Source organism: Urocitellus parryii, chromosome 2 (assembly GCF_045843805.1).
Source record: "Urocitellus parryii isolate mUroPar1 chromosome 2, mUroPar1.hap1, whole genome shotgun sequence".
In the NCBI taxonomy this organism is placed as follows: domain Eukaryota; kingdom Metazoa; phylum Chordata; class Mammalia; order Rodentia; family Sciuridae; genus Urocitellus; species Urocitellus parryii.
The window spans coordinates 176,118,912-176,142,401 of record NC_135532.1 but is presented as its reverse complement, the minus strand read 5'-3'; the positions used below and the strand labels follow the sequence as shown (position 1 = coordinate 176,142,401).

Below are 23,490 nucleotides of genomic sequence, written 5' to 3'. Positions count from 1 at the left end.
TGCCAGACCCTTGACCCTGTTACCTCCCCTTCTTCTTCATGCTACCCTGCCTTTCACCCAGGTATCTGAAACAGTAGGGATAATACTGACAGCCTCACAAAGGGTGCCTAGGTTGGCAAGAGCAGGCCAGTGCCTTTATCATGCAACTCAAGGAGAAGACTACACCTTGCCCTTTCTGTCATAAGAGGGTTGAGGGTTCTGTGAACCACCATGTAGAAGATGCATTCATCATCAGTTACCATTGTCACAAATGGAAATGTCAAAAATAAACACTTTATAAATAAAAGCAACAGAGTTTCTGCTTTAAAGCTAACCATGCAGGGGTAATGATTTTTCCTCCCTCTACCTTCAGAGGGGACAAGCTCTTCTAGTTCTTTCCTGGCCCCTTTGGTGGCAGTGATGAGAGGGCTTTCATAGGCTTGTGGCTTCCCTTCTTTTGGTTTCCTTCCGTACCTTTGCATTTCTGCATTTTGCCTTTGTCCTCGTGGCAAACATTCTGAGCAAGCAGCCCAGGAAAGGAGAGGCTCCACCGCAGGGGGCACAGCAAGCGCATTTCAGGGGTGCATACCAAGGATAGGAGTAAGGATAGGAGTTTGTGGACTTCTAACCTTGGTCCTCTATTGTTCCTCCTTGACTCCTGCAGTTTCCTGCCATAGCCCCTGTTTTGTGTTGAGTGGTATCCCTCAAAAAGAGAAGTCCTAACCCCCAGGGCTGTTGGTGTGATCTTATTTGAATTAGTGTTGTAGATGTAATCAAGGAAAGAAGAGATTACTGTGATTAGAGTGGTGCCTCATGCCAAGACCCTGTCCTTAGAAGAGGCAAATTTGAAAAAAACAGAACATAGGGAGAACACCACATGAACATGGAGGCAGAGCCCATGGGGAAATGTCTATAAGCCAAGAATGTCCAGAACTACAGGCAATCACCGGGCTCTGGGAAGAAGCAGGGAGGTTCTTCCTGTGAGAGGACACAGTTCTGTGGTTTTAAGCCCCCCTCTTCAAGGTAATTAGTTATGGAAGTCCCAGGAAATGAGCAAAGCTTCCTGCAATCTTTAGAACTAAAAGGAATTTGCACAGCTCACAGGGAAGCAAATGCCCTGAGAGGGGGCAGCAGTCTGTTCTGGGACCCCCAGTGTGTTAGGGCTGCTTAGAGCTTTGCCTCTGATCCCAGTGCTTCCTTGCTCCAGCTGCTCTAGTGCCCCCCAGTGTGGAAAAAGCCTTCACCTGCCACTCAAGGTACTAGGGAGGCAGGCCTCTGCCAGACCGAAGCACAAAAAAGAATGGTGCTTTGGGGACCTTGGGTAAGTTATTCAACTCCCCCATGCCTACTCCTTTCTCTCTGTAAAAGGAAGAGATTGGCGCACACCTCACTTGGCACAGTGACATATGCAGGTGCTTAGTACTCTTGAGTTTCCTGCTTTTGTCCTGTTATTTAGTGTTCCATATGAACTACTTTCTGCAGGAGCAGTTTTCTCTCTCTGGGCTTCTTTCTCCCAGCAACAGCAATCTGCCCCCCCCCCCACTCCAGCTTTCAGTGCTTAGCATGAAGTACATCCTGCCACAAAGGGATCTCACTGTTTGCTAGACCTTCTTTTTCCTTCTGAGACTCTGGAATACTTAGAGTGAAGTTTATCTGTCATCATCACTGTGAGGACCCCGCTGGCCAGCACAGGCCAGAGCACTTTCCCCTGTCTCTGTGCGCCTGGCTCAGGCTCTTCTAGAGCTCTGCCCAGAGAGACACCTTCCAGACTACACTTCTAAACCAGCCGCCTTGCATCCTTAGCACTGTTTCCTTTCACCTTATCACCATCTGATATTTTATTAGTTGTTTGTTGATTCTCTGCCTCCCTATGGGCTATAAATCCCATGAAGGCAAACATCTCTGTCTTCTTTACAGTTCTATTCTCAGAAACGACATCAACATTCCCTGTAGATTCTCAACAAATATTTGTTGAACGACTTTGAAATTTCCAGATTTGTCATTTGTCAGCTCTGAAGTCAATGTCCATTCTATAGGATGTTGGGGGAGGAGCATTCAGCATCACTTAAAGTGGCAGAAAGCGGGTCCAAAAGCCTTTTATGAGATAAAAAGCTGACTCTTCAATGCCAAACTGTGGTCTGGGACTCCTTGTGGCAGCATTTCCTTCCAGCTGTGACTTGGCGGTAGGTGCATTGATTCAACCACTGGCTTGTACAGTTTTATGAGAAACTTTCCCACCAACTGGTACTTCTGCCTGTCACCAGTAGATGGGGCAGTTTCACAAAAAGTAAAGTCTGCAGTCTGACCCATTTCTCACCTGACTTTGCTGTGGTTCAGTTCTGGAAGAGCCCTGTGTCTCAGATCTCAAACAGTGCCCTCAGCTTTCCCGGCTGAGGAAACACAGCTTCAGTTGTGACTTGTGTCTTCAGTTGAATGGGGGTGGCCAGCTTCTTCACAAGATAAGGTGGGCTCGAGAGGTTGGTTGGTCCAGGCTCAGGCCAGGAGGAAGCTGTCCTGTTTCCCTCCTGGGTCTTGGAGCACAGGTAGAAGGCATAACTCACACATTTGCCTAGAACCTTTCTGTTCTTCTGAGGTTAATAATCTCTCTTGTATTAAAAAGGCAGTTGAGGCAGGACATGATCTAGTCACCAGGAACATCTCTGTGGACCTGTACATCTGGGACTGGCCCAGTTGGCCCGTGGATGCCTCCCTGCCACTGTAATTCCCTGCTGTGTCTTTTTTATCATATAAATCCCACAGTGGTGCCTCCTGCAGAGAATGAAATCAGCCTTAAATTTCACTACTGCTCCTCTTTTCCCCTTCCAGAACCTTCTGGCCCTTGGTCCTCTGAGACAGTTAGAAGTGCTAACCACTTAAGTACAATGTCTGCTTTTGTGGAGTTTTGATTTCAAGATTATAGACCAGCTAAAGATCACTTAGCACAGGTTAATTTGATGTGTTTCTTTCAGAAATTTTTTTCGCTTTGGAAAAGTTACTGTCTACTTCACTGACACTGCAAGATATTTCAGAAATCCGAGAGAAGAGAAATTAATGTTGGTTTAATGGTGTATAACAATCCCACCTCATTCTGGTGCCATGTCTGGCATCCTTCCATTAACCCATCAGGGCAGCTGAGGAGTAAGGCATGATGGCTCTGGTAGAAGGTCATAGGGCCAGCCGGTGTGAGAGGGCCATTTCTTCCTTCCAAAAGTACAGAGAGTAAGAGGGCCCAAAAAGTATTATGAGGAAAGTTTTTCTTTCATTGTTACAGTCATTGAATTCCATCCTACTCTGCACATGTACATGCTTTTTCATACTTCTATAATTTTGCCATCTTGTATACCCAGAAAGACCTTCAATCCTTTGTTGTTTTGAGAAATCCTGTTCATCTTTCAAACATCACCACCTCCATGGAGTCTTTTCTGATTTTCCTTGTCATAATGAACCTTTTCTTATCATAGCTTCTCTGAGCATGTCAGTCTTTCTGCAAGCATTTAGACCACTCTGTCTTCTTATTCACATGCATGTCTCATTCATAAAAACAACAAACATTTATTGTCTCTTTGTACCAGTCACAGAGGACACAGGGTACTTTCATAAAACCTACCTTGCAGGGGAAGCTCAGACAGAGTTTAGTGGCATTTACATCCTTCTTTGGGCCAGGAGCTTCTTGGGAATGGGATTTGGGTCTACTCTTAGCTCAGGACCTGTCATCAAAAGGTAATTCAGTACCCATGACTCTGATAAACCTGTGTTAGAATTCAAAGAAAGGTTAAAAGATAGCAAATGTAGGGCCAGAGAATTTCCAGGAGCCACAGTGGTTCTTAAATGAAGATCCAAGATCCCCAGTGGCCTGGGCCTAAGAAGAGCGACCACTGTCAGCCTCCACGAAGAGCCAGGGAGTTTGTTGCAGGACCATCTGGACATTTATCACACATTCATAATGTGTCAATGCTGTAATAAAACTGAATGACAGGCCTGCCAAAGTAAACTGAGGTCTAACCATATACAGCATTACTTAAAATTGTACCTATCTCAGAAAATTGCTCTACTTTGAGGGCAGGAAGGGTTATTGCTGGAGGAGGGTGTTAGGAAGCACCTAATTTATTAACTATATACAATATTGTTCGCTCTAGTCATCTTACCACTCACTTCACTACCAGCTGTTTACCTGTAAATAACTGGCTCCAAGAAAGTAAAAAAACAAGTCTTTGCCTCTCTGTTGTATTATTAATTAATTATTAATTCTGAAAATAATATTAAATGGCACCCTGAGATTCTGAGAGTGCTGTCTCACAAGGGGAAGGGGACTATTTTCCCAGCCATTTCCACAGGAAATTATAGTTCACAATTTCCACTTCCACTACCTCCCCCAGAAGTTTCGATCTAGACATACATTTATTCAGTGAGTTGCAATTCACCCTGGGGGTGGAGTGTGAGAGATCAAGTTCCTTTTGCTGCGGGGTAACCCCAGTAATTCGTGGTTTCTCTATATAAATGAGATACTGCTAAATTTGAGGCATAGTTGCCAGAATGGATCTGTCTTCTCTTTCTCTCGACCAATGCGTGCAACCTTGTCCCTTTAAGAGACCAGAAAACCGTCGGGCGTCGCAGCTCGAAACTGATCCTCTTCTCTGCTCCTCCCCTGTCCCTGCGCGGCGAATGGTTCGTGCCGGCCTATATTTACCCGAAATCTTCCTTCCCTGACGGCAATGATGTGAGGGCAGCCTGCTACCGCTTGCAGGACTGAAGAGGGCGCGCTGCAAAGACCGGCAGCCTACCGTGGAGAGCCCGGGAGTGGAGTTGGACAGTCCTCGGAGAGAAGAAATGAGGTAGCGGCGATCCCCGAAGCCGACCATGCGTGCGCGCCGACCTTGGAGCCCAATGCTGCGGTGGTGGAGCTGGTCTGGACAGTGAGCTGGCGGAGCCTGAGTCCCCGGCATCCCGCTGGAGCGAAGATGCAGTGAGCCACCGCGGGACTGCTGCGCGGGGCCCGCCGCGGCCAGCCGGACCTATCATCTAACCACACTTTGGGCTTGCTACTGATTCCAGGACTTGCTCAGCTGAGGGGTTCTCGGTCTCCAGCACCCCTAGTAGGTGGGGAGCCCTGGACCCTGGGCAAACTGCTGAAGAGTTTCCGCGGCTTCTGGCTCCAGGCCCGGGGTTTGTGTGTGTGTGTGGCAGGGGGCCCTGTTCACGTTGGCCGGAGTTCCTGCAGATTCCCGCACCACCCCGTTGCTTTTGCCGAGGCTCCCTCTATTTATTTGTATGCGCGCATCTCGCTTTTCTTCTGACATTTTCCGCACCACTCTCCTTCCCTTTTCTCTCGTTGTGTTGCTTGCCTGAGACTTTTTGCCCTCGTCCTTGACCAGGCTGGGGTAATTCTGTGTGTGTGTGCCTCCACCCCTTACAAACTCGAAGCTGACTATTTTCCTTAAACAATTCTTCCCCACCCCCTGCGGGGATCCCAAGCACTATCCGTTCTTCCCTGCCCCCCTCTTCCTACCACTGGCCGGCTCCCAGCAGTTTTATCTTTCGGTCTTGCCCGGGCCAAGCCCGGCCGGGGCTGGTGGCTCAGCTGGGTTCAGACCCGGGGCTCGGCCGCCGCCACCCAGCTGCGCCCGGGTGCCCTCCAGAGATGCTGCCCTGGAAGAAGCACAAGTTCGAGCTGCTGGCCGAAGCGCCGCCGCGGCAGGCGTCCAAACCCAAAGGCTACGCTGTGAGCCTGCACTACTCAGCGCTCAGCTCGCTAGCGAGAGCGTGCCCCGAAGGCGCGCTCAGTCGGGTGGGCAGCATGTTCCGCTCCAAGCGCAAGAAGCTGCACATCACCAGCGAGGACCCCACATACACCGTGCTCTACCTGGGCAATGCCACCACCATTCAGGCGCGCGGAGACGGCTGCACCGACCTAGCCGTGGGTAAGATCTGGAGTAAAAGCGAGGCGGGCCGTCAGGGTACCAAGATGAAGCTCACGGTGAGTGCGCAAGGTATCCGTATGGTGCACGCTGAAGAGCGCGCGCTGCGCCGCCCGGGCCACCTCTACCTGCTGCACCGCGTCACCTACTGCGTGGCAGACGCGAGGCTACCCAAGGTCTTCGCCTGGGTGTACCGGCATGAGCTGAAGCACAAGGCGGTAATGCTGCGCTGCCATGCCGTTCTGGTGTCTAAGCCGGAGAAGGCGCAGGCCATGGCCCTGCTGCTCTACCAGACTTCGGCCAACGCTTTGGCGGAATTTAAACGCCTCAAGCGGCGGGACGACGCGCGTCACCAGCAGCAGGAGCTGGTGGGTGCGCACACTATCCCGCTAGTGCCCCTGCGCAAACTGCTCCTGCACGGATCTTGCTGCTATAAGCCGCCGGTGGAGCGGAGCCGCAGCGCGCCCAAGCTCGGCTCCATCACCGAGGACCTGCTGGGCGAACAGCAGGAGCAGGAACTACAGGAGGAAGAGGAAGAGGAGCACCCTGAGGGCTGCCTGGAGGAAGAGGAGGAAGAGGAAGAGGAGGAGGAGGAGGAGAATCGTGTGGGGGTGGAGGGCCCAGCAGAAGAGGAGACCGAGGCACAGAGGGCACTGGTGGTGGCCATGCACTTCGAATGTGGGGACTTGCTAGACACCATGGAGAATGGGCGCGAGGAGATGCTGGGGGGCGGCGTCGTCTCGCTGGGCCCTGGGCTGGGGACTCCACCTCCGCTGTCGTGCAGCGCCTCAGACGTGAAGGCTCAGCTGTCGCAGATTATTAACGACCTGGGAGAGCTCAGTTTCGGCAACGATGTGCGCACCCTGCAGGCAGACTTGAGGGTGACGCGCCTGCTGTCTGGCGAGAGCACTGGCAGTGAGAGCTCCATCGAGGGCGGAGGCCCGGACGCAACCTCCACCACTGCTGGGAACAAGTCTGGCTCCGCAGACAGCTCCAGCCCCGACGAGCCCCACTCGGGTTGAGCTCCCAGCAGACTCCTCGGTGCTCCCCTGGCACCCCACAGTGGCTCCCCAACCGTTGTTCTAGCAGTCTCCCAATTCCTCGCCTGCATCCAAGGGAAATCGGGCACGTGGGGCCCTGTTCCTGGGTTCCCTCTGGTCCTCCCCATCCACCCCGCGCCCTAACACTTTTTGCTCTTTTGGAGGCGGCTCTGGTTGCGAGTGGGGATGTGGGAGATGTGAAAGAGAAGAAAACCCTACGGAGGAGAAAGGGGTAGTCTTCTTGGTGGTGGTGAAGAGAAGGGCCGCTGAAGTTCAAAAAGTCCAGGAGGGCAGTGTGAGGTGCCTGTCCGCCAGTTTCCTGTTTGCTAAGCAGCTGGGGCCTGAGGAGGAGGGGTTAACTTCCTCCCTCAACCCCTCACTGGGCGAGGCCTTGCCCTGTCATTGAGATATCATTAAAAAAAAAAAATCTCTCTCACAATGTTTAAGGTTTAAATACCACCCTTTTGCACCCAGTTCTTTTTGGTGAGAGAGCTTGGGCTGTTTACCTCAGACTCAGACTCTTGAAATTCTGCCAAATTCCTCAAATAACTATTGGGGGGGGGGTGTTATGAAAGAAAGCGGCATTTTGTTTACAGTTAAAGACATCTAATATCTAAAAAAAGAGTTCTCCTTTAGAGTCACATACACCTTCCTCCTGCCCCAAATATCTCACTCCATGATGCTGTGTAAAATATTTTTGCACTGTTGTGAAGTATTTTTGACATTTTTTGTACATAACTGTGTTCTCAGAGCTGAATGTTTATATCTTTTGCTGTGCAAAAGAAACATGTAAAATGTTGTTCAGTTGTATATATGGAAATGTGTATAAAACATTTTGTTATTTTTTGAGTAGCACTGCTCTGGTTCTGTTGGCATGCCATGGGGAAGAGAATAAATAGGAAAATTTAACAGAACAGGTGAGCATCTGGAACTGCTACAGGAGGTGCTCAGATCCAAGTTGTGCATGGTCTTGGGCCTTTCTGGACGACACAACTCTCAGTGCTGTGTCTGGGACCCAACAGTGTTCCATATTCTTCATTTAAATTGTTTGAGCATGGGCTTTCCCTCACCTTTTTGAGCTAATTTTCGGAGAGGTCAGGGTGAGCTCCATTTCCCACTTTCAGACCTGAGAGGTTATGTGTGGAGGAGTGACATTGAGGTCTGCTAAGGTTTTGCCACCTCTTCTGTGGGTTGCCTTAATGATCAAGAATAAGGATACTGCCTGATCTATTCCCTTACAGTCAAGGAGTTTTAGAGATGAATTCCAAACCTAAAGGAAGTTGCCACGGGCTCTCTGAGGAGTGGGGCAGTCTCTGCTTTTCCTGAGAGGAAAACCAAGTAGAGAGAAAAGTTGTAAGTTCCAATCATGTGTGAATGAGTCATGTGCAGGTGGGGTGGGGGTGGGTAGCGGCTTGCAGAGCCCGTTTCCTTCCCCTCTACAATCCAGCCTGGCCCAGTGGGAATGGTATGGAGGGCAAGGCAGAGGGGCTGTTACAGAGCTTGGTCTGGGTGTGTGTTGTAGGGTTTTCATTTTTTCCTGTGCGCTTGTTTCTGTTGTAAACTCCCAACAGATGTCTCTAGTTGGGCTACACCCGATCAGCTGGAAGTTGTAATAAGATGCTGCCACAACTGTGCCTTCTGCAATTTATTTTTCCCCTTTGCCCTTTTGGGCCTCCTTTGTTATAGAAATGGATCTCCCCCCCCCCACCTTCCCTGATGTTTTGCTTTGTTTTTGTCATAAATGTGTTCTGAGCAGTTAGAACCAGAGATCCCAAGGAGTCTGGAATTCACAGAAAACAGAGAGGAAGGGAGGGTGAAAGATTTTTTTCCCCCTAATTAGTGGGAGTGGTTCAAGAATAAGACTGTCTTTGGAAGAAGAAAAACACCAAGGGGATGGGTGGGAAAAATTTTTTTTAATTTTTTATTTGTTTTAATTAGTTATACATGACAGTAGAATGCATTTATGCACTTTGATATATCATTCATAGATGGGATATAATTTCTCATTTTTCTGAGTGTACATGTTGCAGAATCATATTGGTCATGTAGTTACATATATACATACAGTAATAATGTCTATTTCATTCTACTGACTTTCCTATTCCCACATCCCCTCTCTCCTCTCCCATCACTTCCCTCTACCTAATCTAAGGTAATGCTATTCTTCCCTAGTGCCCCCCACCTTACTGTGAATTAGCATCCACATATTAGAGAAAGCATTCAGGTTTTGTGGGATTGGCTTATTTTGCTTAGCATGATATTCTCCAACTCCATCCATTTACTGCAAATGCCATAATTTCACTCTTCTTTAAAGCTGAGTAATATCCCATTGAGTATATCTACCACATTTTCTTTATTAATTCATCTATTGAGGGACACTTAGGTTGGTTCCATAGTTTAGCTATTGTGAATTGAGCTGCTATAAACATTGACATGGCTGCATTACTATAATATGCTGATTTTATTAAAAAATATTTAGTGTCTTCTTAAGGACATTGGGATATGGGCCAGGCCTTTGAATCTGTTTTATTTGTTTTGGAAGAGTTCCTATTCCTCTCCCTGAATACCTGAGATACATATCGTTGAATGGCGATTTATTTAATTTAATTTATTTATTTATTTGTGGTACTGGAGATTAAATCCAGAGGTGCTCTACCACGGAGCTACATCCCTGGCCCTTTTTATTTTATTTTATTTTGAAACAGGGTCTTGCTAAGTGCTGAGGCTGGCCTCCAATTTGTATTGCCTGCCTCAGTCTCCTGAGTGGCTGGGATTACAGGTTATGCCACCATGCCCAACTTGGACCATACTTCTAAATGCCTAGTAGAGATCAGGAAGGTCAAAGCCAAGTCTACCTGCATACCCACATTGATGTGGCCTTCCACATCAGCAGATAGCTGTGTGGGCCATCATCATCTTGTAGGACTATATCTCACATTTCCAATCATTTCCACACATTGCCAACTCCACTGCTGTTCAAAACTTGTGAAGACCACAAACAGTGGATATAATATGGCTGATGCTTGGGAGCCAAGCAGGGTGTGTCTGCTTCATTCTTATCCAATTTATGTGTCTGGTGAGAATGCCAAGGTTGGCTTTCATTTGTAGTGAATGGGGGTATGGTAATTGGTCAAAAAGCTCAGACAAATTGCATTTAAATCAACACCTTCAATAAATATAAGTCAACTGTCTTTAAAGTCTGATTTTTCCTCTGATACGATTTATAAATAGAAAGGAGGGATTCAAGGAGGAGGAAGAAGAAGGAAAACAGACTGCAAACTAACCAGCTCTCTTCTTCCCTGACCCCTAGTACTCTCCCTCTCTCCTCTTCTGCCCTCTGCTTTTTGGTTCCTATCTCTACTGCACACTGGGGCTCTTGACAGATGTAATTCTAGAAGAGATGTGAAGGTGATACACGATTCACCTCTTGTTGCATCTCAGTCTGCCAGGGACTGTACCTGAGTAAGAAGAGATGCTTCGAACTAAAAGAAAAAAAAAAAAAACCTATAAACTAATTTGCTTCGGCACTCCAAAGAATAAGAGTAGTGTGACAAAAGCAAAGCTAAGTAGTCGATGAAATATATATTCCAGAAAGCACCTGCAGTTTGGTGTACTCATCCAATTTAGCTCTTACTTCCCGAGTTTCTCATTTACATGACCTGCTGGTACTTTAAATGCAGTGAGACACTTTGCACATTCTTTCCCAGCCTAACTAATCCTCCATGTCCAACAGTGCAGCATTGACTGCCTGGTGGTGAACGAGGGAGGGACTTCCAGCAGCAGGAGAGATTGTTGCAGAGGTGGCAGCATGAGGCCACGGAGCAGGAGTTTGTCAGCCTCTTTGCACAGACAAATTAGTCTCTACAATTTGTTATGTATGTGGAGAGGAAGGAGGGAGGAGTAGGATGGTATGAACTCTAGTACGGCAGACCCTATGGACGATGATTGCTTCAGAGAACAACCTCTCCACGCACACACATCCTCTTCTTTAAAGTAAATGTGCCTCTTGTTGCCCCACACTCAGCAGCCCAGAAGATTTTAAACAAATTAGAAGGGCTCTGTTATACTAAGAAAGCAAAATTCTTTCCCAGGGGGACACAGCTATGTTTGAGGGTTCTGCTGGTGAAAGGAATGTGAACTGGCTGGAGAATCTATCCTTGGCTACACAATGGAGATTTAAACATCTCATTAGAGTCATTGAGGATCAGGAGAAACATAAAAATTCTATTAGGAGTAAGTTGCCCTCTTTTCTAACAGGATTTAGTAATTTAATAAGCAGACCTGTTTCCTCTGTGTGGCAGGCATCAGTAACCTCAGCATCTGCTGCTAAGTGATGCATGACAGAGCAAGAAATGTGCGTGGACTGCTGGGGCCAGGAGCTGAGGCCAGGGGCCGAATCAGACACATGGAAACTACGCAGGGCCCCAGGCATGCAGGAGGTTTTTTGCATACAGCCACATCTGGATGGGCTTTATTGTTAGCCAGGGCCTTTTTGATTCCTGCTGGCTCCCCTGTTTAGAACCCTGGGTTCCTGGGACCGAATCCCTACTGCCAGCTCAGAAGTGACCCAGTTTGAGCAACTTTGACTAACCACCATTTTGGTGATTTGAATTACTAGGTGTCCCTGGAGTTTGGCACTTGTTCCCTCTTCTCTCTTGGAATGTTCAGTCGTACCAGCAAAGGTTCTTATTTCTAAGTCCCATAAACAGTGGCCCTTCTGATAGCCTTCTTTTCTGTCTCTCTCCTCATGTCTCTTCCATCCATTTCCTTCTGTTAACTCATCTTTTCTCTCTTGCTTCTCCTATCATTTCTTCTCCTTTCCAAAAAACTTGTTCAGATCTTAAATCACCTGAAAGCCCAACTATTATTATTATTATTATTATTATTATTATTTTAGGAGTTGAGGATTGAACCAGGGCCTCCTTACACATGCTAGTTAAGTATTCTACCACTGAGCTACACCCTCTAACCTCTGAAAGCCCAAACTTATTTTTTATTTTTGATACCTGGGATTGAACCCAGAGGATCTTATCCACTGAACCACATCCCTATCCTTTTTAATATTTTATTTAGAGACAGAGTCTCTCTGAGTTGCTTAGGGTCTCTGTAAGTTACTAAGGTTGACCTTGAACTCATGATCCTCCTGCCCCAGCCTCCCCAATAGCTGGGATTATAGACATGTACCACTGCGCTTGGCTGAAAGCCCAAACTTTCAAGGAAAAAAAAAATCAAGTACATTGACATTAGCCAGCACCAATTCTGTAATGCATGCTTTAAACCTGTCCCACCACCTAGAGATGAAGAAACTGACAAGAGGTGATATCCTGCCCAAGGTAACATAGGAAGGACCAAGATCCAGGGGTCTAATTCTTAAACTAATTCTTTTTCTTTCTTTCTTTCTTTTTTTACATGCCTCTGATTTTTAGGAATTATAATTCAGTTTTTAAACTTTGGGATAGCAGGAACTGGCTGTTGAATTGTTCTTTGTTTCCCCCAATTTTTTCATATTTCCATGCTTTATACACAGTAGAAGCTTGATGGTAAGTATTTATGATGCTGTCAGTGTGCCTTTCCCTCACCATGTATAAATGAGTATGTACTGGATGTGTGATGCTGGGGATAGAGAGGTCAGGTGTCTTTCTTCCTAGGGGAAAACGCTGCTGGTGGGTGGGGTGGTAGCCCCTAGAGGAACTTGATCTCCTGTTGCTTCCACCTTTGAGATCTGGTCTAGCCAGACTCTGCCCTAGAAGAGCAGGTCTAGGTCGAGGGTGGGGGAGCTCTTGCCATTGCCTCATGGTTATTAGTCATCTGTAACCTTCCTGCTTGGCTGCCTTCTTCAAGGACAGGCATGTGTCTTAGGCATTGCAGATTCACTCCACTTAACACACAGTTTGACACTTAGTAAGTACTCAGAAAATGCTATGGAAGGAGTCAAGAAATGATTTCCATTCAGGCTAGGAGAACAGGCCTGATACATGTCAAGGTCATGATACAAGTCAAGGTCATTACCAGCAGGTCTTAAGAACGTGTGGCTGGTGAGGAGGAATGATAGGGATCCATTTGACTCCTCTACATGAAGTAGATTTAATTCCCAACATTTTCCTTGGAATTTATCTGACCTGGGGAGGAGTAGTAGTCCTGGTTTGGAGACATATTGTTTATTTGGAATTGGCTTTGAGTGAATTCAGAATTTTAATTTCTACTCATTTCAGCCCCTAGGTTATTGCTCAAATCCAGCCCATTTGTGCCAGTGACCTAAGCAATGTGGTATGGCAGAAAGTTTGCCAGGGGAAGGGATTTGATTTTAGGCCCTAAAATGTTCAGAACTCTCTCAGTATGTGAGACAGTCAAGTTCCTTCCCCTTTTCAGCCTTAGGCTCCCATAGGTATAATGGGTGGGCTGACTTTCAGTGAATACTTTCAGTGAAGCAAAAGTTAAAGTCAAGTGTGTTTATCTTCCCCTAGCCTCTAGTAGGACAGAACAGAAGAAACTCTGACTGTGGGCTAGAGATTTTCTAGAGAACAAAGCTTATCTTTATGACCAATTACACCCGAACCCTCACAAAGACCTGGTTTGGAAGTAATATTCCCTTGGTCAAGCCAGAGCAGAAGACCTCTGTTACATAACTTTTTCACTTGGAGGCCATGATGTGTCCTGAAATGGGGACTATCACTGAACCTATGGGCCATGCTAGGGTCCAGAGAAGTGAAATTATTTGCCTAGGACCACTCAGAGAGATCTTGTGTCTCCTGACTCCAGGTCCCACACTCTTTCCCCTGTATACTTTGGGTTGAATATATGTTATTTGGGATGTAGCCCAATCTCTGTCCAAGGAAACTTGGCAGAGACCAAGTGTATGATCGAAGGCCATGGAGCATCTGGCTGTGGTGTATTTTGGTCTCTTGACAACAGAGACCAAGACCTGCCTGAGGCAAGTGTGGGCGAAGAAGGAGCTGCTATTTTGGGGAACATTTCCTCAGCCCCTTGCAACAGGACCCTCTCCAGGACCCATCTCCATCCTGGATCCTTCCTATAGAACAATTTGTTTTTAATTCTGGGTCGGGATTTTCCCTTTCTCTGTTTCATCATTAGTCAATCATGGCTTAAGAGGTCCTAGTTTACTCCAAGGTCTTCTACTTATGTGTTCTCAGAATTTGGGAACCAGACAGAACCTTGGGGCTCCTCAGGTCAGTTCCTTTATTTTATACTTAGGAAAACTGCCAGGAGAAGGGTTTAGGAACATTGCCATAGGAAGTTTATAGCAGAACTCATGTTAGCACTCACATTTAAAAAATTTTCAGAATTGGGGATGAAACTCAGGACTTGGAGGTAGCAAGCAAGCACTCTACTACTGGGCTACCTCCCCAGCCCTTTTTATTTTATTTTATTATATTTTTATGCTTAGTTCTTTTTTTCCATATTTTTATTGGTACATTGTATTTGTACACAATGTTGGGATTCGTTGTTACATATTCAAATATGCATTCAATATAACAATATAATTTGGCCAATATCATTCTTCACTATTTAGCCTTTCCTTCCCTTCCTCCCTCCCTCTGGTTCCTTGTCTCTACTCTACTGATGTCCCTTCAGTTTTCATGAGATCACTCCCCTGCCCCACCCCCACCCCCGCCTTTCTTCTCCTTTTTCCTCTCTAGCTTCCATATATGAGAGAAGCCATGTAACCCTGGACCTTCTAGGTTTGGTTTATTTCACTCAACATAATGTTCTTTTTTATTTTATTTTGAGACAGGGTCATACTAAGATGTCTAGCTTGTTCTCAAACTTGCAATCCTCCTGCTTCAGTCTTCTGAGTGGCTGGGATTACAGTTATGTGCCACCATATCTGGCTGAACTCAGGTGTAAAATTTCTGTCTGTCTGTCTCTCTCTTTGAATAATCTCTCCTATCTTTTCGTTTGCTTATTTGTTGTTGTTTTTTATTTGTTCTTCTAGACATGCATGACAGTAGAGTGTATTTTGACATATTATACATACATGGAGTATAGCTTATTCTAATTATGATCCCATTCTTATGGAGGCACTGATGGTGAGATTCACTGTGGTGTGTTCATATATGAACATAGGAAAGTTATGTCTAATTCTCCCTAGTCTCTTTCCAAGATGCCCGCTGACATCTTCCAGAATTCCCTTCACAGTAATGCAGAGAGTCCCACTGCCTCATGGGACATGAGTCAATTGTGTACAAAGGTCAGGGTTCTCCTCCCTCCCACAACTGGTGAAATCCCCTTTTTGTCCCAAGTTTATAGTGGATATGTAAGATTCTTATCTAAATGACCAGGGAATTGACATTTTAATAAGGGACTCTTGAAGATTAGAAGCCTCTGAGATAAAAAAGCCAAATAAAAAGGGTATTTCAGACACCATGGTGAGAAGAAGCTAACATAGGCAGTAAAATACATTTTAGTTTGGAGAGTACTTCTCATAACATTACAGATATTTTCCTAGCACCATAAATCACATTCCTAAAGGTTCTAATCTTGCAGTTGAACTCCTGCTTGGAGAGAAAGCAATGTTCTCAAAGTCAAAAGAGTTCCAGGAGGGAGGATGGGTAAGGCCACTAGGTCTTGCATCAGCAGACTCTCAGCTTCGAGTTCCAGTTCAGGGTTTGTGAATGACTCCCAGGCACAGAGAGAGAAGAGGGGAGGGGAGGGGGGATAGTAGAGGATAGGAAAGGCAGCAGAATACAACAGACACTAGTATGGCAATATGTAAATCAATGGATGTGTAACCGATATGATTCTGCAATCTGTATACGGGGTAAAAATGGGAGTTCATAACCCACTTGAATCAAAGTGTGAAATATGATATATCAAGAACTATGTAATGTTTTGAACAACCAACAATAAAAATTAAAAAAAAAATAAAAAAAGCAAACTACACACACACACAAAAAAAAAAAAAAAAAAAAAAAAAACACCTACAGATCTACAAAAACACCATTAGTTTCTTATCTGCTGTTGCTGCCTGTCCTCCCCCAAGGCTTCCTCTGCCGAGAAATTTGTCCCAGCCTTTGTGCCAACTTGTCCCCATGGTCCTGCATCCCAGGGATAAATGTTCACTGGTGTCCAGTAGAGGAGATCTTCTCTTTAAAAGGTGCTGTTATTTGTATCAAACCACACTGCCTGTCTGAAAGAGATGTACATCATGGAAAGTGTGTCTTTCACATCTTCAGCAGCTAGTGTAATGAAAGAAGCTTTCAGAGTTCATGGTTGCTCAGATCCTTTTGGAGGCATTTGTATCAATGAGATTAAAGCAGATTTCAGTCCATATACTTAATAGTGCTCTTGTTTTCTTGTACTAGGGATTGAACCCAAGTACACTTTACCAGGGAGCTACATCCCTAGATCTTCCTATCATTTTTTATTTTGAGATAGGGTCTCATAAGTTGCTGAGGCTGGCTTTGAGTTTGAGATCCTCCTGCCTCAGCCTCCCTAATTTCTGCCATTAAAGGCATGTGACACTAGACTTGGCAGTTGTGTGCCTTAAATTGGCTACTCCATTCCTCTTACCCAGGTCCTGGCATATGTCCAATGTTAGTCAAAAGATGTGGGGTGAGGGTCAGTGGGTGAGGCTGTAAGGTGAAGCTGTGGGTGAGGGTGTAAGGGTGTAAGGTCCAACTGAAGGAGAAATGAACTTGAGACCCATTTCTAGTCCTGTACTGGTTTCCCCTCATAATAACTCTTTGCTTTTGAATATGTTTCTTTTTGGGGTCAGTTTTTTTATTCTGTCAAATAGAGACCCTAATGCCTGATTAAACTATCTCTCTATTGTTTTGAGGATCAAAATCTAAACACTACTGGATGAATGAGTGGTGTACAAAATGCAGCATAGGAAAGGAGAGGCTGCTGCTGGAACATCCAGACCGAAGTAACATAGGGGGCTCAATGGGTTCAGTGGGGCTCCCCTGCAGCTCTAATGTGTCCCTGGGCAGGAACATTTTCCATGAAACATATTCTAGAGCCCAACATAGAAAAACAAGGAAATAATCAAATAAGAGTAGGAAGCTATAGGTGGGTGTTTAAAATGGCATGCTTTATGTGGAAAGATTATGGTCTAGCTTTCTGACTGAAATGTTAGGTATTGCTGGGTGCAGTGGTGCACGCCTGTAATCCCAGCTGCTTGGGAGGCTGAGGCAGGAAGATCACAAGTTCAAAGTCAGCCTCAGCAATTTAACGAGGCCCTTGGTAGGAACTTAACGAGAACCTGTCTCAAAATAAAAACTAAAAAGGGCTGGGGATGTGGCTTAGTGGTTAAGCATCCCTGAGTTCAATCCCCTGGTACCAAAAAAAAAAAAAAAAAAAAAAAGGTATCCACATGAGCTCTGTGGTGATCTCCAGACCAATCTTGTCCATCACTGTGGCAGAGGAGCATGGCCACTGTCTTGTGCTCTCTGGCTGAAATTTTATTTGTTCCACGTAACGGATTCATTATGTCAGCATTTGTTTATCAGCTTAGATTAGCATTACTTGTGTGATTAATGCTCTGCACACACACACACACACACCCCAAAACCTTCCACAAATATTTGCAATTGTGATTTCATTTACCTGTTAAATAGATGTCCATGAAAAGGAAACAGATCTTAATGTAAATCTCTAGATTGATTTTTTTTCTAGAAATGTGGAGGTTCTGTGCACTTTTCTTGGAGATGTTATGTGTAGTTCACTGAGGATCCTCTTGTGCTGATGAAATGTGTGTGTGTGTGTCCCTTGGGTAGGCCTGGGACAGGGCTAGGGATGAATATGAGCTGTATTGTAAACTCAGGCTGTTGTGATTGGCATTAGCATCAAGTGATCAGTGAAAACTCTGTGGTAAGAGAGCTATGCTGATCTTCCCAGATTTCTGCCAAGAAAAACTTCAAATTGCATCACTCTTTCTTTCCCATTGTGCTCTGAGTTTTCTTTGTTTTTAATTTTAAAGGGTCCTTAAACTAATTAAAACCACCATTTTCCTCTGGGAATGCTGAAGACCCTGACTCAAAGAGTCTATGGCTAGGATGATCATGGGTTCCAGGTTGGTCAAGACAGTCGTAGGTAAGTCTGATGTCCTCAAATAATTACATTAGAGCCACTTTGAGGTTCTCCAGTGTGGATGATAACTGATATAGTTGTCCACCTGTAGTTTTGACCTTTGCCTGTACAAGCCTTTATTCTTTTAGAATGAAGGCACGTTTATAATGTATCTGCTGTGGGACAAGCACTGTTCTGATTGTCAGAGGAGATGGGAGAGTATGTTGGGGAAGGATGAACCTAGGGAGACAAGCAGAGCCTGTTCACATGATAATACAGTGAAAAAGGCCAAAACATATAATACCCATCCAACATAAAAAGAGGTATAATCAAGGGATGCTGGTGTAGCTCAATGGTAGAGCGCTTGCTTAGCATGTATTAGGCCCTGAGTTTCATTCCCAGCATTGAAAAAAAAAAAACAAGTATAATCAGTTAGTGCATAAAGTATTGAGGGAACATAGAGGAAGGGCAGCCACCTCTCCCATGGGAGAGAGGGCTGGGTAGTCAAAGAGTTCTTCACAAAGAAGATGGTCATCCTTTTTGACCATTAATATGGGTCTTCTCACAAGGCTCCAAGGAGAGTCATAAAACTGCCTGACCATGTTCCAGAGGAAGCATAGTTCTCCAGAAGTATTTATTTATTTATTTATTTATTTATTTTGCAGGGGGTGAGAGAGGGCATTTTGAAAATCTCCTACCTCTAACTTTTCTCTAGTCCTGTACTCCTCAAGTCCATTTCATGAGAACATTCAAGTTTTCTTTCTCAGTCCATTTCCTGATCCAAAAACTTGGCAACCAGAAGAATAGAGTATGGTGTATTTAATTAAATATGGTTAAGAATAATAGTTGCTTTAACAAATCCCATATTCTAACTAGCTTGACATAATGAGGGTTTGTTTTTCCCCATGCAATATTAAATGTGAATACTCTCAGTTCTGTCAGGGACTCAGGCTCTCTCTCTCTTTTTTTTTTCCTAAATTTTTAAATTTGTTCTCTCAGTCTCCTTTTATATTGTGGTTCCACCAACTCATAGGGCAAGAGTCCTCAACCAAATTGGGCCTTCCAGCTGTTTTATTGAAGTTTTATTAGAACAGTCACACCCATTCATTTACATATTGACTACAGCTGCTTATGCCCTACAACAGCAGTGCTTAATACAGTTGTCCTTGTCCTTTGGTATCCAAGGGAAATTGTTTCCAGGGGACCCTCCCTGCCCATAGATACCAAAATTTGAGGATGCTCAAGTCCCTTATATAAATGATGTAGTTTTTGCAATGTAACTTACACACATCCTCCAGCAACACTTTAAATCATCTCTAGTTACTAATAAAACCTAATACAATATATATGCTATATAAATAGTTGTTGTGCTGTGTTGTTTTATTTGTATTTTTAATTGTTGCATTATTATAATTATTGCTTGATTTTTTTCCCAAACATTTTTGATCCCCAGCTGGGTGCAAAGACTGAGGATATGGAGGGCCAACTGTAGTTGCAACAAAGACTATTGCTATGCTTTGGATAAATGTCATCCAAAGGCCTATGTATAAAGCCTTGGTCCCCTGAGTGGGGAGCTATTGGGAGCTGGTGAACCTTTGGGATGCAGATCCTAGTGACAAGCCCTCAGGTCACTGGGAACATGCTCTCCAAGAGGATCATGGATCCAGCCTCCTCCTCTTCTCTTTGCCTTGTTCCAGTATGGCTCTTACATAATGTGCTGCCTCACCACAGGCCCAGAGTGATAGGGCTAATTGATCATGTTCTAGAACCTGCAAAACTGTGAATCAAAATAAATCTTTTCTCTAACCCTGTCCCTGCCCTTTGTGGTATTGAGTATTGAACCCTGAGCCTCACACATTCTAAGCAATCACTCTACCACTGAGCCACATCCCCAGCCTACCTTTTCTCCTTATAAATTAGTTATTTCAGAATTTTCATTACAGTGACAGAAAGCTGTCTAACACAAATGTACAGCCCAAAGCCTGAAATATTTACTATCTGACCTTTTAAAAAACATTTCCTGACCCCTATTCTAAGATCCCAGAATTTCCTCCCTGCATCATGCCAAAGAAATGACCTCCTATGGACAGAGAAAGGGTATGCACGACCATTTCAAGGGCTTTACTGGGCAAGGTCTGGAAGTGCTTCACATAATTTCTGCCCACATTCTCTTGGCCACTCAGTTCATAGATACGCGTCACTGCAAGGGAAGCTGGGAAATGTAGTCTAGCCAGGCTCTCAGAAGGAAAGGGAAATAGGCTTGAAGAAGAGGTACACAGGGTCTGCAACATGGTGGAGGAGACTTACCTGGTCATTCCAATCCAGTTTATACACTGGACATGCAGATCTCGAAAGCTACAACTTGAATCAGCCCAACATAAAAATAACCACTCTTTAGTCCTCTCTTCATTTCATGACCACTGGTCCAGCATTCTACGAGCTAAGACTTTGGGAAGATCATGGAAATTAGTTGTTTATAAGAGTTTGTGAAAGCATTCCTCACCTAGTTTGCACTTGGTCCTAAAGGCAATTTTGAATAGGTCAGGAAAACAGTCCAAGTTACTTCTCAGAAAAAAGATGCTGAAAAATTAGCTCAAGACTAGAAGGAATATTCCAAGTGGATTATCTCTAGTAGGGGGATCCCTCAAACCCTGCAGCCCTTGCAAGCAGACTTCTTCCTGGAACAGCCCAGATCCTGAAAGGGCAACCCTCATCCTGGAAATTCCTTATGAGATTTCTCTTCCTGGGATCTGTCATACTGGTCTTCCCTCAGCCCTTCAAGGATCAGAGAACAAGCTGGTTGGTTCTTCTTAGTGTGCAGGGCAGACAGAAGCCTCACCAGGACAGCCCTCCTGCTCCACTTCTTTGATCAGACCCAGACCCTTGAGGGGAGACTGGTGTTCTCTTCTATGGAGGCGCCAACTGGCTCTCCAGGGAGCCCAGGCACCTGAGAAAAGGAAAGGATTTTTTTTTCCACCCCCTAGACAAGATAGGGCCCTGAACAGAAGAGTGAGTGGTCATTTTGTGCTCTAGGAAGGCCCTAAATGAATTTCACCCCTGCTGTGGCCCCACAAGATGTCTGACAGAAGCCTCAGAGTCCCCTGTCAGAAGCACCTCTACTGACTTGTTGGATCTTCTTCACACTAGCATGGGGTGTGTGAGGGTAAGTGGATTTTTACTTTATACCGCCATATGCTACTTAATGATGGGGACGTGTTTGGACAAGTGATTTATTGTACAATTTTGTCATTGTATGAACATCATAGAGTTCACTTATATAAACTAAGACTGCTGCAACATCACTAGGTGACTCATCCTGTGGGACCACCCCTGATGCGTGGTTGCTTTTTGAGTAGAGCATTGTTACATGATGCTTGTGACTGTACTATACAGCACGTGATTGTACTATATAGTTATTGCTGGATTTTCAATAGCATGTTACATTTGAAATAAACTAATCTAATTTAAAAATAAACTAAGAACTGTATAACACATTTTAGGAATATTTTCATTTAAAATGGCATTTTTAAAAAGGATTGTGGGTACCAAACAAAGATACCTGGAAATTTTTCTAGTGAGGGTATTAATGGAATGCATCACTACTTTATTATAATTATTATTCCTTGATAACTTTAGTGATAAATCTGTAAATGATTGAAATGAATATAACACCATCAAAAAAAAAGGGAGAAAAAGAAAAAAATGAGAGCAAAGAGAACCAGTGGCATCTCTTTCAGAAGATGACTTCACCCAGAGGAGAATCTCAGGGCTCCCACTCAGAAGCCCTGGGGCTTGGACGCATTAAACAAGGCTGCAACGTGGCATTGTGCAAAGTGGTGCAATTCTCTGAGATTTGGTGCCCTCATTTGCAAATAGGGACAATTATGCTACCTTATAACATTTTGCCATTCAAAAGAATTTACAAATATAAGCCACTTTTATGAAAATCATGGTACCAGTTGTGAGAACTTTTTATCACTGTGGTCTTGGAGGAATCTGGAAGCCAAGTTTGAGTTGCACCTGGGCAGGGTGGGGAAGCTCCAGAAGAGGACCCTGGCCTGTACATTGCAGCCAAGCCTGCTGTATCCTTTGTTAATGGCTTTCTGGGATTTCTGCTTCCACTAAAACATCTTGAGGATGGAGACACAGTGTTTCCTCAGGACCTGAATTACTGAAGGTCAGACCAAGGACTGGGGTGTCCCCACCCAAGCACTGGGGCTGTCATGCTGTGAGGTCATGTCTGGCCTGTGATACTGGCACTCCAGTTTATGTGGCATCTTTGATGACAGCCACATAATGGAGTGATGGCCCCAACTCCACCCACTGGGGTTAAAAGATGCTTTCAGTTTCTCTCCTGATCTCATAACCACCCAGTGAGGTAAACAGAGTAGGAGTAATAATTCAATTTTCAAATAAGAGACCCCAGGATTAAAGAGTGGAAATGAATAGAAAACTAAGCAATACACAAGTGTTTAGTATTTACAGTATGCAAGCAAACTACTGGGGACTTCAAGGGTGGTAGAGTAAGTAATGGACAGAGCTGGGTCCGGGGTCCAGGTCTCCTGATTCTGAGTATTCTGTAAGTACAGAATGGCCAGGCAGAAGGGATTATGGGTAAAGGCATTGGGGATGGAGGGTACAGCAGGAGAGTAATCAGGAGGGGCAAGTGGGGAAAGGAGGGGACATTGGCAACTGGCAAGTATGAGGCAGTGGGTAGGGTTGGGGCCATCACTCCATTATGTGGCTGTCATCAAAATGTCCAAATAAATAAAGGTTTGCAATTACAGGGAGACGTGGGTTTGGGAATCTCCCAGCAGCAGGGCTCAGATGTTAATTAAACCTAAGATAGGTCATTATCTTTCTCCATTGGATTGAACAGAGGGAAAGGGATGCAGATAGCAGGTTAAGAACTCGCCCATTTGTCTGTTATGTGTCATTATTTCTGGTTTTAAAGAGGTACCTAACCTGGGGCTTTGGAGCCAAGCCGAGGGGAAAGAGGCCATGTTTAAATGCTAGTCACTGAGGATGTCTCCCGCTCCTCCCTCAGTTAAAGAAGACCTGAACAGGCACTCAGCGTTTGCCTTGTGGCTGTTCTGGAGCCACCTGGCCTGTGTTCCCACACTGGGGCCAGTACAGAGCCAGAGAGCTGATTGTGGGGTGCTAAGCCAGGCACTTTGCTGACTGCTCCTCCCCAACCACCTCAGAGGCAGGGGAAATAGGGAAATACTCACACCCACCAGTCTGAATGAAATCAGCCCCAACAGGGGCCTGGTATTGGTCCTGGGGCCCCTACTCAGCGAGGTGCTAACTCTGACTCCAGGATAGTGGACATATATGCACATGCGGGGAGGGTTTCCAGAGGAGCAACAGGGCAGCCGGGTGACACAAAAGGCGCCTATAGGGGGCTTGGGCCAGTGGCTGTTTACTAACAGAATAGGAGTAATAATTATTGTGTATTGCTGTTTACTAACAGAATAGGAGTTATACCAATCAGTGTGACTGTACCAGCAAATGTCAGTCATGAG

The 23,490-nt window shown here is 45.2% G+C and overlaps 1 protein-coding gene across 1 annotated transcript; it reads left to right on the top strand.

Moving 5' to 3' along the window:
• The first annotated feature begins 4,705 nt into the window (after positions 1 to 4,705).
• Fam43a (family with sequence similarity 43 member A) lies at positions 4,706 to 7,778 on the top strand. The gene has a single exon (XM_026400295.2). It carries the CDS (start codon positions 5,618 to 5,620, stop codon positions 6,914 to 6,916), a length of 1,299 nt encoding a protein of 432 aa, XP_026256080.1. The 5' UTR covers positions 4,706 to 5,617; the 3' UTR covers positions 6,917 to 7,778.
• The last annotated feature ends 15,712 nt before the right edge of the window (positions 7,779 to 23,490 follow it).